The sequence below is a fragment of the Parus major genome, chromosome 27 (assembly GCF_001522545.3).
Source record: "Parus major isolate Abel chromosome 27, Parus_major1.1, whole genome shotgun sequence".
NCBI classification, from domain to species: Eukaryota; Metazoa; Chordata; class Aves; order Passeriformes; family Paridae; genus Parus; species Parus major.
In genome coordinates this window covers 2,060,240-2,076,807 of record NC_031796.1, presented here as the reverse complement: position 1 = coordinate 2,076,807, position 16,568 = coordinate 2,060,240, and the positions used below count along the sequence as shown (strand labels likewise).

The 16,568-nt window shown below is 41.0% G+C and overlaps 1 protein-coding gene across 1 annotated transcript in view; it reads left to right on the top strand.

Annotated features, from left to right (window-relative positions):
• The window catches only part of MEOX1 (mesenchyme homeobox 1), a 7,548-nt gene extending 3,031 nt beyond the window's left edge, over nucleotides 1-4,517 (top strand). Inside the window, exons 2-3 of the mRNA XM_015651223.2 lie at nucleotides 2,227-2,399; nucleotides 3,214-4,517. Of these exons, the coding sequence (XP_015506709.1) occupies nucleotides 2,227-2,399; nucleotides 3,214-3,336 (296 nt within the window). The 3' untranslated portion in view covers nucleotides 3,337-4,517. The remainder of the gene's footprint in view (nucleotides 1-2,226; nucleotides 2,400-3,213) is intronic.
• The last annotated feature ends 12,051 nt before the right edge of the window (nucleotides 4,518-16,568 follow it).

Here is a 16,568-nt window from a genome sequence, read left to right as displayed (position 1 = left end):
CTTCCCAAACTTCCCTCTTCCTTCCCTGAACTTCCTGAACTCTCCTTAGTCTCCTTTCTTCTTTTTAAACTGGCAGTACAGTAGGAAAAACCTGCCCAAGATGATTTGTCCTTTCACACATTTGTCATTTCTCACATTCTGTTGTCAAAACTGCAGCAGCTGGGCCACATTTCCACTTCTGGACTCTCACAGAACCTCAAGCATTGTCTCTTGACAATACCCTGTGGCATGCAGTGTGCATGAGAGATTCCAAGCTGTACATCCTACTCTGCTCCCAGAAATATCCAAATTCCCATTTTAAATTACTGCTGTTGTCCTTTGGAGATGCAGACGGGTGAAACTGCCCCTTGGAAAGGGAATCCTCCCCACAGGGCTGTGATGAACTCCTGTGTACTTTGTTTTAGCTACTTGTTTATCATTTCTGCCATGTGCTGAAGGCATTGGAGAGCTGCTGCAGCCTCCACGAGTCTGTGAGGGCAGCACAGACCCCAGGGGATGCCCAGGGACTGGTGGCAAAGTTCCCAGCAACAGATCCACACTTCAAATCCTGATTCCCCACTGCTCCCTCCCAAATCACACTTGTGAGCCCCTGGGAAATGTGATAGCGTGTCTGTGCTGCAAGGGATGAGAACAAAGGGGATTGTTAAACTGAGGGCAAAGTCATGGGGAGAAACTTCTGGAATTTTGTTCCTGCACATTCCCCATCTTTATTTGTGGAGTTCTGAAGCAGCAAAACCAGTATGGAACAAACCAGACTGATTCCCTTGGAATGGAAAGTTCCACTTCTGATGGCCAGAGATCAGGTCAGCTCAGCCACCCAAGTCCACAGTCACACCTCACAGATTTCTCCAGTTTTACTACTTTGGCCACCAAAATGACACCCAGAAGATGAAGCTGCACATCATGGATAAAAATATTAATTGATTGATTTCTAGCTTTTGCAGACATTTGTAGAATTTAAGTTCATTTATACTGAAAAAAACATGTTTAGGCAAAATTGTTACCATTTTGCTGATCATTTCTGGGTAGAAATATTACACTAGGACACACAGAACTCCATTGCCTACTGGTTACACACAAAAATTAACTTACTAATTCTCAGCATAACAAAAATACTGCTGGCATGTTTAGTTCAGGGAATCTAGCAAGAGGAGCAAGAGGGGAGAAAGCATCAAGGAACTCATAAAACTGAGTCCCTGAAACACTGGCAGTTTGGACTTTGCTCACTAAAGGAAATGCATTTTTCTTTGCACTGCTTGGAGATTCTTTGAGCACCAACTTTAAATACACAGGAGGAAAAAAAACCAAAAAATAATAAAAAGAAAGGAAAAGAAGAAGAAAAAAAGAAAGGATTGAAAAAAATGAAAAAGGGTTGCCATAGTCTCAGGCAAAGTCAGTTTAAGTTTGCTTTTTATCATAATTGGTACAGCATCACTTTGGCTATGGCTTGAAATTTGGCCTTGAAATAAGACTCTTGACTGAATTGCAGAAATGTACACAAATAGCAAACAGGTTTTTCAGGACATCACAATGACAAGGATGATACTGAGGCCAGTCATGTACACAGACACCAGATCTGCTTGTAGTTTTCATTTAGCAAGGATTAGAAAAAGTAATGTACACACAGAACTGAAAGTCCTGGGATGTGGAATTATCCACTCTGTTATTAAAACACAAGAGTGTTCGAGGTGGGCCTGGGTAAAAACCAGTTTCTCTGTTTTGTTGTTTTACTGCCTTACATCCCCAGTATTTCCAGGCCATGCACCACAGCTGAGGGTGCTCACTGAGTGATTTGTTCTTATGTCCTGCACCAAAGCTGGGCACCAAACACTCCTAACATCCTGCATGCTGCATGTTCTTGGCTGCCTGCTGCATGGTAGATCAGGGGAGGATGAAAAAATGTATATAAGGAATAAAAATTATAATGTGGGGAAGGAAACTCTTTCGATGCAATGGCAGCAAGGAATGAGAGCTTCTTTCCCACAGCTCCTGTTCTGTGACTGTGCAGACCCAGGCAATTCTGACAACACTCCCCATCCTGACTGAGCTGTCCCACCTCTGTCCTCTCAAAACCAAGGCTGGCAACACCACTCAGTCATGCTGAGCTCGAGGGGGCATAAAGCAAAACATCTTAAAGCTTCCACTGAGCACTTCAAGGAGTTGTTTAGATCTCTGCAACTGCACATGTTCACACACAGCAATTACACAAGTGTGCTTGCCTCCTAGAGAACCAGAACTCAAGCAATAAGGCAGAAAGCAGCAGCAGATCACGGAAGGAAAGGACAGCTTTCACTAAGGAGCAGCTGCGGGAGCTGGAAGCTGAATTTGCCCACCACAACTACTTGACAAGGCTCAGGAGATACGAGATAGCTGTGAACCTGGATCTCACCGAAAGACAAGTACTTTCCAAACCCTTGTCTCCCCAGCTCCTTCTTCCTCCCCCACAACTTCTCCCTAATGCTAAAAACCAGATATGTTACTCAAGAGTCTGCTTTTGCAATGGCACAAAGGTATTTTAAAACAAAGCCTCCACATTCTTTCAGACACCTTTGTTACACATTTTTGTAAGTAGTTAATAAATTTAATTATGTTTCTCTAAACTAAAGATAGACTTGGTAATAATTGGTCTCTACTGAGTTCTTGTTTATCACCATTCATTGGTACATATTGATATATCAAAGTTTACATATGGGCTATGGATATCACCTTTGACTTAGAGGAAATTATTCAAATGAATGTTTGATACCCTTCCTGAGTCAGGTGGTATTTTGAGATGATAAAGAAAGACAATTATACAGAGTTTTGTGGAGAGAGGTATTTCTGTTCTCTCATTGTCATCTCATTGTCCAGGTTTCCTTATCAAGGCTAAGTGGACAGCAGAACAATTATGTAATTATGTGAGGCAAATTAAAAATCCTAAAGCATTAGATTGAATGGCCTAGATGTTAAAAATATATGAGAGGCACTGTGCCTTATTTGACATGAAGATAGATTCTAGGCAAAGCACTTGTACTATCTTTGAGGGTTTCAGAGGAACATCTGTGTGGAGCATTTTAGAAAGAATTGTTCCATAAAGGATTAGTCAAACCTGTGAGGCTCTGTTCACCTTTTCTTCTAGAATTCCACAAATCATCTCTCTACACACTTATGCATAGCTCTGCTTATACAGCTCAGGTTGAGGCAACAAGTAATTATTTTCTTTTTATCACCCAGGTCAAAGTATGGTTTCAAAACAGAAGAATGAAGTGGAAACGTGTTAAAGGTGGGCAAGCAGTGCCCCCACACGAACATGACACAGAGGATGTGGACTCTGCTGCCTCCCCCAGCTCTGAGTAGTCCCTGCAGCAATGGGAGAGGAGTTTGGAGAAAGTCATTGATTGGAATGTGGGTACAACTGCTTAGAATCAGCTCCACAATGAGATCACCCTGCCTGCCCCAGTCCTGTAGCTCATAGTCTTTAAAAGGTGCAGGATGCTTGAGGTTACTGAGGCAATTAAAGAGCACAGGGGGGAAAAAGCCAAGGGAGAGCATGATTTTGATTTTTGTCTCTCAAACTTACTATCACAGATGTGTCTACAGAAAAAAACAACAAACACCAAATAGAAAACAGAGACTCTCACCAGAAAATCCAGACTGTTAGTCAGCATATGAAGCTGTATTCTCATCCAGGGGTCACACCTATTTCCCTGGTCACACCTATTCATTCTGCATTTGGACTTGACAATGCACATCTTCCTGTGCCCTTCTTGGAGAGAAATAAATACTTTGATAGTCACTGGTTTTTCTTGCAAAATGAGTTGAACACCTATATAATTAGGCAATAAGATTACAAAATAAAATGTGAGACTAAAAACACACACAGAAGTCAACTCACCAGTTTTAGAAGAGATGGCTTTCACACTGACAGTCCGAAAAGGTAGGTGCCTTGTTGATGGCAGCAATTTGCAGAGGGAGATTTCATCCAGGCTTAATGTAAAACTGAAATTAAATTGCTAGATCTCAGTTTCAAATATTTTTTCAAAACAGTCATTACCAAATGTCCCAGCAGGCACAGCAGAGATTGAACTCTCAACACAACAGCTAAAATATTGTTATTTTGGTTTCAAGTTTTTCCAATAAACTGCCACAGCACCACCAGAAGTCTTAAGAACACCTAAGAACATTATCACTTTAAATTATCCCTGCTTTCAACCAGAACTTGTAGTGTATAAAATTATGATGATTTAGAAAAGCATAGTGCCTGCTCGCATTTCTTGCATCTTTTTTGTTTAATGCCATATTTTAAGCAGAATTTTACACTAGTGTACCACATCATGACTATTGAGAATGCTGAAACTTTGGTTTAAATATTTCAAATGTAACCATTAATTGCAGCTACAGCCTTCCTCTGATGCACTGCTGTTGTGAACTGTAGATATGCTGGGTATGAATTTGTATATCTGGATTCTATGTTTATAAAGTTGTTAGTGGTAATTCCACTTGTAAAAGACCTCAAATTTGATAAATATCAACTTCTTTTTTTTTTAAGAGATGCTGTATTCTTTTCAAAGAGGTGCTTACTGTACTTACTGTATCTACTAAGAGAAAACATACATTCTTCAGAGTTCCAAACTCTGACAGATGAAAAAAAACCAACAGTTTAGAGTAAATATTTATGCAAAACCAATTTAAAAGAATTAATATTTTTAAAAAGAAATATTTAAAACTAAAGAAACTTGAGCAGTTTGAGCAGCACTGAGGAAGTGAGTTTGGTTACTGTCTGATTTCTCATACTGCACTGCTTGCTCTTATCCACTTCATTCAAAAACAACACACAAACAACAAAACAAAAAAGTTACACAAAACAAAATGCCAACACTCCTCTGCCCATGAAAAAGAAAAAAAACAAACAACAAACTAAGAAATCAGCATCAGGGATTTCTAACACAGGTCCTTCCACAAACCTGCAGTCACAGCATGGATGTAAACCCATGTAAATTCTGTGAGTATAATAAATACTAAATGATCAGTTATAATATTTAGGGGCACACAAGTTCTCTCTCCAAGCTAGACCTACCCCTGTCTCTTCAGGTCTTTATGATAAGGAAAAAATACCCTCAGCTTCCTCCTGGGACACTTTTGGTAGATGTTTAAATGGAAGGTGGTACAGAGATGGTCAGATCCCAGTTACTTCAGCAGTGATAAGGGTGGAGAATGAGAGAACACCATTCTTTTGGTTAACAAACCTAATGTCAGAAACAGGTTAATAATCTCATTAGGTGACATAAAACTAGTTGGCTAAAATGCACAGATGAGAAGAAGTTACAGTTTACTGTATCTTTAAGAAAATAAATTGTTTTTGGCTTTACTTCTTGAACCTTGGTGCCTTCTGATTCGACTTCGGACTAAACTCAGTTTGGCTCTTGGCAAAGACAAAAGAAAACTGTATTTTGTGAAGAACTCTGGTGCTCAGATATCCTACCCTCTTCTGGAACAGAAATCACCAACAGAAATCAGGAGTCCTTTTTTACCTCTATCCTTGTAACCTCTTAAGCCATTTAATACTGTACATCACCTCCTCTCCACTGTGGTTAGAAAGTTTGCAACCTGCAGGAACAACTTATTTTGAGATGAAAACTTTCATGCTCTTGGCTACTAGCATAAACCAAAACCAGCTCACCAACCAGAGGAGAGGTTAATAAATCTTCCCTTTCAAGAAAGCACAATGAATCCTAATTTACTTAAAAACTGATCAATGGGATCTCGGTCTGTACCCATAATTACAGCTCCTAAAAAGTCCTTGCTCTGAATTTTGAGAAATAAGCTATGAGTCACCTGTGAGATTGTCTTGTGCTTAGGCAGTTTCTTCATTAAACCATCTGCTCACTCTAAGATTTTAGTGTTTTGAGAAGGAACATTTCACTCCTGACATCAAAGCATTTGACCTCTGAACCTCTGGTGCCAAGAATCTTCCAGGGAAGGCCTGTGGTCTGCGAGCAAAGTCTTTGACCAGCACTTATTTTTCTCAGAAATACACATCAGGCTCTATTCTCCTCACAGAAGGGAGGGAAGCTACCTGGGGATGTTTGGCAGTGTTTTCCATGCCTTACTCTCAGTAAATAATCTGAGCACACAATCACCCCATGGCATCAGAGAAGTCTGGCAGGGATTCCCCAGGAAGCACAGGCAAGCAGAGCAGTGAGACTTTCTGCCAGTGCAAACAGCTCACAGGGAACAGGGATATCTGGATAAACACAAAAATATGTGCTGGAGCCCTTTATATCTGTGCTGCCTCTTCCAAACAGAGCAGGAGAAGTGCTTTCCTTAGAGCCAGAGACTTTATGGACTCTTTATCTCTCTAGCCAGATGCCAGTGGAGCAGAGGCCCTTATTTGTTTTACAGGTTCTGTATCCTAGGAGTCCTCTCAGTTGCTCCATGCCATTCTACAGCTTTAAGCCAGTGATTTTTTCAGTCAATGGAGCTAATTAAACTCCAAAGACATCCCCAGGCCAGTCCAATGTTGCCTTGAATGTGTCCAGGGATGGGGCATCCACAACTCCTCTGGGCAACCTGTGCCAGGGCCTCACCACCCTCACAGTAAAAAATGTCATGGATTTGCTGTGAATAAGGAGCCAAACCCTCCAGTTCACACTGTCTGGGAAACAAAAGAGCCCTTAAGCAAATATTTCACAGCCAGAGATTTTGACTGGGACAGATTTTACACGAGCAAAGCTTACAAATCCTACTTCCTGTAGAATTTCCTACGCATGGAAACAAGCACACACAACAAATCAGGGCATTTTACAGAACACACCATTTTTCAATTACCCTATTTTCTTCCCCCACCTCTAGCAGTGCTTATATTAAGTTTGATCAGCCACTATCTCAAATTTTAGATAATTCCCTTCCCTTGAGGAGGGTGCAGAGCCCCTTCAAGTCTGCCTCAGTTACTGGGCTGAGCGTGCTGGACCCGCACAGCTCCTCTGGACAGATGGACAGGAAATCCACTTTCTTTCAGTGCTTACAGCAGAAGGGCTCAGTCTGACTGGAACTTGCCTGGTGTGGCTGTAAAATAACCTCAGGCTCAGGCTCTTGCCTTTCAGGCTGTATTTGTGAGTTATGATGGGGCAGCTTCCCCTCAGCTCCGGGTCCAGGTGTTGGCTCCCCATCCCCACCCTCCCCACACACAATGCCACATTGTTCTGCTTTCTGCACAAAGGAAGGATTTTCATACACTACCAGACTCTTACACCACCGTTCCCTTCCTCTATACCATAATTGTTATTTTATTCTTTTAAATAACTCTTAGACAGGGATAAACTTCCAGGGTTGTCTGGAAGCTCCTCTGGGACCAGATTGCAGAAGAGATAATGGGAGTGAGTAACAGAGAGGATGGTGACTTCATACCACAGAGCTTTGAGTCGTGTTTCTCTTTCCTTATTAAAGAAGAAAACAGTTTTTCAAGCCTTGCTGAATATCCCTGGCTTTGGAGCAGGGCACAGACACGTGACTTGACATGCTTTCTTACAGCCTTTAATTTTTAGTTCAGTGAAAGTTTATTATGGCCCATGCTCATACCTGAGGTTAATCTGTCACCCAGAATGCCACGTGTGAAGTATTTCCTATACCCAGGAATTCATCACCAGGTGAGTGTTAGCCCAGCAATGCTCCAGTTAAGTTGATGGTTGTAAAGACACCCAAAAAAAAAGGAGTTTCTTCCTTTCGACACTCACCACAAACATCCTAGCAGTTTTGTACCTCCATCTACTTTTAATTCTATATTTCTATATTTCTATGCTTTTGTATATCTACATTTCAACACTTTCCATTCTCTATTTCTTTCATGAGAGATGATCAAGAAAAGTGATGTAACTGTTGAGAATCTGTGCAGTTTCCAATCAAGAAAAAAAAATAAAAATATCAGATATAATTTAATTGCTCCATCCACTTTTCTTAGATGAGGAGGGCAGACCCCTGAATCTGGACTGGAAGTTATTTTCCAATAAATAGAAATATAACTCTCCATAATAATTATCCACAGTTGTTTCTGTCTGAAGTTAACTGGAAAGGAGATTCTGGGGAGAAGTGGAGCCAAGAAGACAATCTTCATTCAAGTATACAAACATCCAGTACTCTATTCTATGATTATACCTAGAAATGGCACAAAATATAAAATGAGGCCTCTTACTTAAGAGCCCTGGCAACATGGACTTGTGTCAGGCTACTTGGTGTCTTCAAGTCGCCTGTATTTAGCTGGATTAAGTTATAAACTTCTTTAAAGTATCCTAATAAAAAAATAAATCTATTAAAAAGAGGATAGAATAATGAGGTGAGAAATTGTCTGTGTCAGGAAAATGTTTTAGGCCCATCTCTCTGGTTTATTTGCAGGAGAAAACACAGACACAACTGGAATAAGTTTCACATTACAAGACTTAAGGGTTCTTGTATGCACTGAAGATGTGTTTATACTGCTGGGTTCCAGTCTGAATCTGGTTTATATCCTGTGAATGCTCAGGGTCCTTCATCCACTCCAGGCAGGAAGTCTTTAATGGACACACTGAGAAGACATTTTCAGCTATTCAAACATTAAATAAATAAGCATGAAAAAAAGTCATTCTACTGCAATAATTAAATTCTTCCTGTGTCTTTACAAGAGTTCTGGAAAAAAACAAGCCTCCCAATCCTGGCAGAGCTGTTTAAAAAGTCCAAGAAAGCCATAAGGGAAGGAAACTCAGTGGAAACCATTTTCCCTTTGCATTTTGTAGCACCATGAGATATTTAAGACCAGAGGCTCACAGCACTTGGCTCAGAGCAGGCCTTGTCTCAGAGACATTCTGTCATTTAAAATAGGCAATTAGCAAGAAGAAAACCAAAATGGTCATGTGTATGTACCCTCCTTCCCAAACTGGAAAGTGGGGACTTGCCCAGTGCTGGAAAAGCACTAGAGAGAGAACTGGGGGAACTGGGGGAACTGGGGGAACTGGGAGAACTGGGGGAACTGGGAGAACCGAGTCCTTGTCTGCTTCAATACTGATCTTCTTCAGGAGATGAAATATGGCCCACATTATCTCATTACTTACACATCATAGCTGCTTCTCCTTGTGCACTGTGAGGATTTCTCAGGCAGTAATTAGGTGAGAGAATAGCTGCAGAGGAAGCTGTGTCTGAAACTTTCTGGAGCTTTCAGTGCACTTGATAATATTCTCAGTAATGTGCTCTAATTTTTGGTCAGCCCTGAAGATGTCAGGTGGTTGGACTCAGTGATTGTTGTCACAATCACTTCCAAATGAAAATAATCTCTTCTAGTTGCAGTTGCTTTGACATCTTTTAAACACATGAATATGTAGGAAAAATGTAACTCACCATATGGAAAACAATGCAAGGGTAATAATGTTGGACTTGTAATCAGTGTATAACTTTAAATATGGAACTGGGCTTGAATTTTCACTTTCCTTCACAGCTTCCAGGGCAAACTTGACTAGCATTATTTTCAGGAGAAAAATGATCTCTCTTTTTTACAGTCTTCTCTCTGCTGTAATTTCTTTGTGTCTCTGCCAGAATCAAGATGAGGTGACGCCAAGAAAAAGGATGAGCTCATTGCATTTAATAGTATGAGATTTCACAAATAAAAACTACATTACTCAATTGAGAGGTAGTCAGTTGTATAAAACAGGGTTAAAGGCAGGTAGTTTTAATTGGAAACAAAAAGAATTAATTCAATTCTCATGCTGGTTGTCATTAGTGAACTGATCTGATTAGCCTTCCTTAGGGATGGAATTTTAGATTATTCACCATTATTGTATTGTTACTCCACTTTTATGATAACATTAAAAGAACAAGATAAATGTTGTTGGTAAAACAACACAGTGAAAGCAGTGAATTATAAGAAAGAGTCATTTAGATTTTCCTGTTCAAATCCAAAGCATAAATCTCAGCCTCAGGAACAACAGGTTCAGCACTCTCTCCACGACTTTTCAATTTCTAGCATCCCACTGAGCTCAAAAAGGTTTTATTCCACAGAAAACTGAACCTTTCTCAGTGGTGCCAGCTCAGAAGAATCTCTCAGACCTGAGGAAACTGTTGACCATCAGCTCCACAGCAGTGCATTTTGCAAACAAAAGCACAGTCTCTTTTACAGGTCCCATGCAGCCTTTGCCATGTGCCACCTGAAAATGAAAGAGCCTTCAAGAGGGAAGGACATTTTGGGTGTCTGAAATGCAAATCTGAGCTCATGATGAGTTTGACTGGGTGCTAGACCTTGGCACAAGGTACAACTGAATCATTTTGTGCAAGGCAGGCAGCCACAGGTGTCAGAGATCACCTCACTCTCTTATGGGAGCAAAATTTAAATAAAACTTACGGATCTGTGGTTTTCCTGTATCCTTATGAAAATCCTTTACCTATGCTGCCAAGAATGCCATGACTGCTATCTGGAAAGCAAAGGAAGATATGATCCATTCTGTCTCCCTCATTCTCCCTGCAGCAGAACTGGACCAGAATCCCCAGTGGTGTCTGCTCCAGTGTCTCACTGACACAGAATGACCTAATTTGTTATGGCTGGTGAGAACTGAGAGAAATTAAATCCAGGGTCTGTAGTTAATTGGGGTCAGGTTGAGATGATTTATGACCTGAGGAATGTACTCACTCTTTACACTTATCATACAAACAACAGTATCAATTGGACCCAGCAACCTTTGGAATCAAATTGAAATTGGGATTTTCCAGAAAATGAGAAGTAGCAGAGGCAGGAGCCATGGGAGGAGACAAGCTGGTGGGCAGATGAGGCTGTATCTGAACACAAAGCCAGGTTCTCTTCCCACTCTTGATCAGTTACCCTGCAAGTCGAGATTTATTGTGATTCAGAGGAGAGATGGAATAGGTCTATGCCAAGGAAATTTCATCTGTCTGGAATCTGACAGGAAAAAAAAATAGTTTGGAAATTTCAGAGGAAGCTGGGATTTGTCCCAGTTGCAGTCTCTGTGTTCACTCAGCCAGCTCATGTTAGCAAGTTAGGCTCACTGAAAAACAGAGGCAAATGCTTTTCCATCAGTCAAGAACCTGGAGTTTGGTCCCACATCAGAGGCTGTGCAGTGCAGCCTTCAGCAGGTCCCCCCATGCCTTTTGCAGGACATCTGAAACAAACATCTTTCTTTTCTTTGTGGACTTTAGAAAAGGATTAGAGGAGAGTTACTCTGTTTTCAAGTTCAGAGCATTTTATCACACTTCAGCAGTTAAGTTGAACATGAAAATAGAACTATTCAATAATGGTTTTCTATGGGGGAAAAAAAAAGCACAGTTTCTTCCCTAATTAGGACTCTGCTTCTTCATTTTTCCTAACTTTGTGGCCTGTTTCTGATTACACCAGATGCAGCCACTCTTGTGCCCACTGAAAGCAGTGACTGATTTGGTTTGTTTGGTTTTTTTAAAGTAGAAAAATCATCTCTATTCTGCTAATGTCTATCAAAATAGGCAGAGAAATTGAAGGAGAGAAAGAAAAATCGCTGCAATCCCAGGAGTGGAGGTTATAAAACCCCTCTCCATGGGTTTCTGTGCTTCTTATTGAAGTTTTACTCACACACACCTTAACCTGCCAGCTCAGTGAAAATACATCAACCCTTTACCTTCCTGTCCCCTCTGAGTGTCTTTACACTCCACATAGATATGAGCTCAAAACATGTAAAAGCTTCTTAGGAAAAAGAGTGGTTGTTACAGAAGGGTGCAGAATGCTGTGGGAGGGCAGAGGAGGCTGCCAAGGCACAAACCAGTCTGGGTGGAATCATCTCTGCTGCATCCCAGAGCCTTCATCCCAGGGCACGTGCTGCAGGAGAGCATCAGGCTGAGATATTCCCTGCTCCAGCTGCAGCACAGGGAGCTCCAGGAATTTTCCCTTGCCCTTATAAATCTTCTTGATTATAGGAATCTCATCTGTGGGACTGGCAGAGGCTGCATTTGGCAGAGCTCTTTGCTACCTGCAGTTTAACTCCCAGGCAAGCAGACTGCAATAACACAGGGTATTTATTCAGCTGTGCCTCTCCTGTGTATCCTGGGGAGAAAAGGTATGTTCTGGCCTCTTTAATCACTTCATTCTTTGCTGGAGTAAACAAGAGGAGCCACAGGGGGTTGTCTTTGCTTGTGAGGTTCTGCTGTGCATGGGGATTGCTGCAAGAGATGCCTTCACTGTTAGAGAACAAAGTTCTTGCTCTGGAAGGAGGGAAAGATGAGCTGGGGTGACTGCAGATGTTAGAGGGAATGCAAAAAAAGGACTGAATAATGGTCCAAACAACTGTTTTCCATCCCTACCAACAGACCAGGCACTGGTCTTAACTGGTGCACCCTGTGCTGCATCCAGGGTGGGACAATTTGTCACCACAGACATTGAAAAGGAGGAGGGAAAGCTCAGAGCAAGGCAGGAATCTGCTGAGTTTCTGCCATTGTGCACTGGGCTTTGTCAGGCCCTTGCTCCACCACCTCTGCAGCTTTCAGAAGGAGCCACTGCAGCCTCTGATGAAGGGCAGTGCTCTGAAAAGTGCTGCAATAACATGAGCTGACAGCAAAGTCCCCTAAGAAACATCTGGCCAACTCACTAGCATGAATTTACACTGAAAACTCTGACAAACAGAAGTTATTGGTAGGTTCTTTAAAAATATTGCCAGAAATGGTTGAGAAATTCGTGTTTGTTTTATTTTTTCTTGTAAGCAAGCCCTAAACACTCTTACACGCTGACAACTACTCTAAGGAAAAATAACAGTTTATTTCAAAAATTTGGATTCTTGTTTTATTTAGGGGCTCCTAAGAAAGAGTAACTTCAGTTGAGTTCAGAGCTGAGGAATTTTTACACTGCTGCTGCCCTTCACACAGAAGGTGAAGACAGAAGGATGGGATCTGGCAGAGGTGCAGGAGTGGCTGCAGCTGCAGCAGGACGTGCTTTGGGCTCAGAAACCTCCCCAGCCTGCACCCAAAGCACACAGAGCTGCCCCCTCCCCATCTCCAGGCAGGGCACACCTCTTGGCCAGAGCCATGTAAGGTGTCAAATGTGAAAGGACAAGTGTCTTCATCAATATTTACAATCAGGTTACTTGCCCCACATAAATATATCCAGAGCCAAAAAAAGGAGACACGATTTACTTCTCTAGAACAAGGGTGGATTGTTGTATGAGGCACATTTGTGTGACTTCAAATGGCTTTTAAACAGTGAATTTAACATTAATTTCATATATAATACATATTATGTTTGTCTGTCTTTAGGTTTTCAGTATGGAACACACCAGGTTGTCTGGCAAAGCAGTTTGAGCCCAGAAGGGGCTCAGAAAATGCTGAGTGCTCCAAATGGGCTCTTCACTCCTTCTTGGCCAAACAAGAGGACTAAACAGCTTTCAAAGAAAAGAAAGTAAAAATCTAATAAGGTAGGATCCTGTTTTCAGACTTCCAGAACCTGAAGTTTTAATATAATGATTTAATATAATGATTTAATATAATGATTTAATATAATGATTTAATATAATGATTTAATATAATGATTACTCCAGGCAGAAATGTCTCAGGTCCTGCAGCTCAGTGATCTTCCATTCCCAGGGCAGGTTCTTTGGAAAAAAAAGTTTTCTCAAATTGTAATCCCATGGATTCTTCTCACCACTTTTAAAAAGAGCAGAGGTTACACATGTTTTTTACACAGCCTTCCATTGCATAGAAGCTTTCTTCCTCCCATCTCTTTTCCTCCTACATGGAATAAAAAAAAGTCAGAGGTAGCAAGTGAAGATAAAGGTAAAAAGGGCTAAGTGTCCCTGGGGGCAGATTTGCTCTATTACTTCCAATACTTTGAAGATGTGAAAACACATTTGACTGATATTTCTACTTCTACATGGATAGTCTCAGCTTTTTTACTGTGATTTATATGCAAGAATGAAGTCTATATTGATTATCAAGACCTAGCTCTGGATAAAAAATTTTCCTAGATACTAGATTTATTTTGCATCAGTGAATTTCTCTTCATTTTTGGATAATGAATGGGGATGGCCTAGCATTTAAAAAATAATAAAGTCATTGAATCAAATTAATCTTAGCTGGAATTTAATGCAGAGGATATTCTGAATTTTCTGATTTTCAGGAGGTCTGTGTTAATAACTTGTTTCAAGTTGCTTTTCCCACTTTTATTGTTATTGAATTATATTCCAGGGACTTTGGATTCCCATTTATCTTCTCAGACATATCAGAAATTGCACTGATATGTCAAAAAAAAAAAAGGCACAGATTTTTTTTTTTTGTCTTCTAGTCTTAACAATCAGCCAATACTGTCTATAGGTAAACAACAGAAAGCTGTTTTTTGGACCAAAAGAAGAATCCTATGAAAAATGGATTTTTTTCCTCCCAAATTTAGTTGGGTGGGATATTTTGAATTTGTGTTTTCCTTCATAATGCACTCCTGTGTCCATCAGATTCATCTTCTGCACTGCCCCAGGCTCAGGATGCCTCGCTAACTGGGGTTTGAATATCTCCTTTGGTAGAAAAGAGCTGAGTGTTAATTCTGGGCACACTGAATCCACTGCTTGGCCAGGGGAAATATCAGCTCAAAGCCTGGTGGGATGAGGCTGTTCCTGGAGCTCAATTCCCAGCATTTGGATACTCCAAAATCCACTCTGAGAACTCCTCAGCTGGGTCTGAAAGGTGCTGCTGCTGCATCCTTCCCACCCCATTGTTGGAAAATGATACAAAATTTAATTGGTTTTGGTAAATTTAGTCACCTTTGCTTCAGGGGAAAGGAATTTTATATTTCTGTTCAAAGGACTGTTTCATCACTCAAGATGTGATGAGTGTAACATCTCAGCAGATGAGAGCAGCACAGAAGATACACAAAGATAAGAACCATAAATGAACATCAAACATCACCCCTGGCATGGGCAGAGACACCAGGTCTGGGAAAAGATCAAGAAATGAACAAAGAATGAGAACTGAAATAACATCAAGGGTGAAGGGATCAATAGGAAACCAAACCCTACAAACTGTGGAACCTGGGAGCAATGAACATTGAACCAATGAATTTCCCTGGGTTTTGACTGTATAAGTACAAGAAAAATCCAGTGAAAACCTTGAGTGATGGAAGGATTTTCTCTGCACAACCCACACAATGTGTGGATGAAATTATTTCTGTTGCACATCTTGGCCAGAATAAAGTAATGCCTTCATTTTCTAACACTAAAAAACATTGTTGGAGAGTTTTTGTTTTTCCTGCAGTTTTGGTGACACCATCACAGCCTCAGCACTTCTGGGCACTGCAGCAGCTGCAGGGTTAAAAATCTGCACTGAGTTTTTTTGTGGCTTCTTTCCAAAAGGTTTCAGTTAACACCAAAGGTCTCCTTATAGCTCCCTCACTTTAATAGATTTTTCCCATTGAGTTCTCACTTTATAGACTATCATTTCCTTTTCTGCAGGGGAGCTATTTTCTGGGTCACTGATCCAACCAACTTAAAAGGGATTTCATTGATTAGATTTTATTGGTGGTTACTTCAACCATAATGGCCCAAGTTGCTGGTACCTGCTAACAGCTGTGGGTCTTGCTTTGGTACCCTGGCTCTGCACACTCTTCTACAAGTGAAGTTCCTCTCTCCTGTCTTGATTGCTTGCTAATTACTTAGTACCCTCTTTACCATCTAACTACCTCAGTTGGTTTTTATATTTCAGTGCCCCAGGTCAGCTGCATGGAGAAGTGCTCCTGACAAAATCTGCACTTCACTCCTCTCATTTCTGTGTTTGCCTCTGGTCATCCCTGTAATCCCACAAAACCCTGATACCAGCCAGCATTGTGCAAACAGGGGGAGCTTGGAGATCACCACTTCCAAAGCAAAATCAGCTTTAATATTTTAATTTTAATTTTATAATATTTTAAGGGATTTTTTTTTTAAGTGAAAAATTACCTGACTAACATTGAAGAGTCCTCCCTTGACACTCTTCACTTTTGATGCTTCACTGCTTTGTTTCACTGCTTTGTTTTCCTGCATGAAGGACTGGGGGGTTGTGTCTATTGGAAACACAGATTGATAATCAAGACAAGCCTTTCTTCAAATGCCTTGCAAAAAGGTACAACTCCCTCTTGGCTCCTGAACAATGCACACTCCATGCTCCATCCTGTTCTTCGTGCTGGAATGATCCCATTCCAGCCTTTTCCCTGCTCCATAATCCTTTGCAGAGTTTTGGCCTGTGCATCTTTCACTACCTTTGTTTTACAGGGTAACAGATAGAATTTAAGGAGAAATTGCTGTGATTTCTGCCATTAGAGAAATGAAGGTGCCAAACTTTCATAAGAAAGCAATTACAGCAATTATAATTACTACAACCTCCACTGCAACAGAATTTAACCCAACACTTTCCCCTTTGTGGTGCACTTTGCAGGCTCTAATTAATTGTGTGTCTCTTATGAAGTAACAAACTACCTTGGCTCTCTGTAGGTGAGAAACTGAGGCACAGAAGTTTCCAGCTGACCCAGATCCAGACAGAATTCCTGCTGGTCAGTGCCTGCCCCATCTCTTCTGCCAGCCCCAGACACTGGAGAGCTGCACTCTTGGTCCTCATCTGCTCCTGGGGGTGTTCTCTGTGAC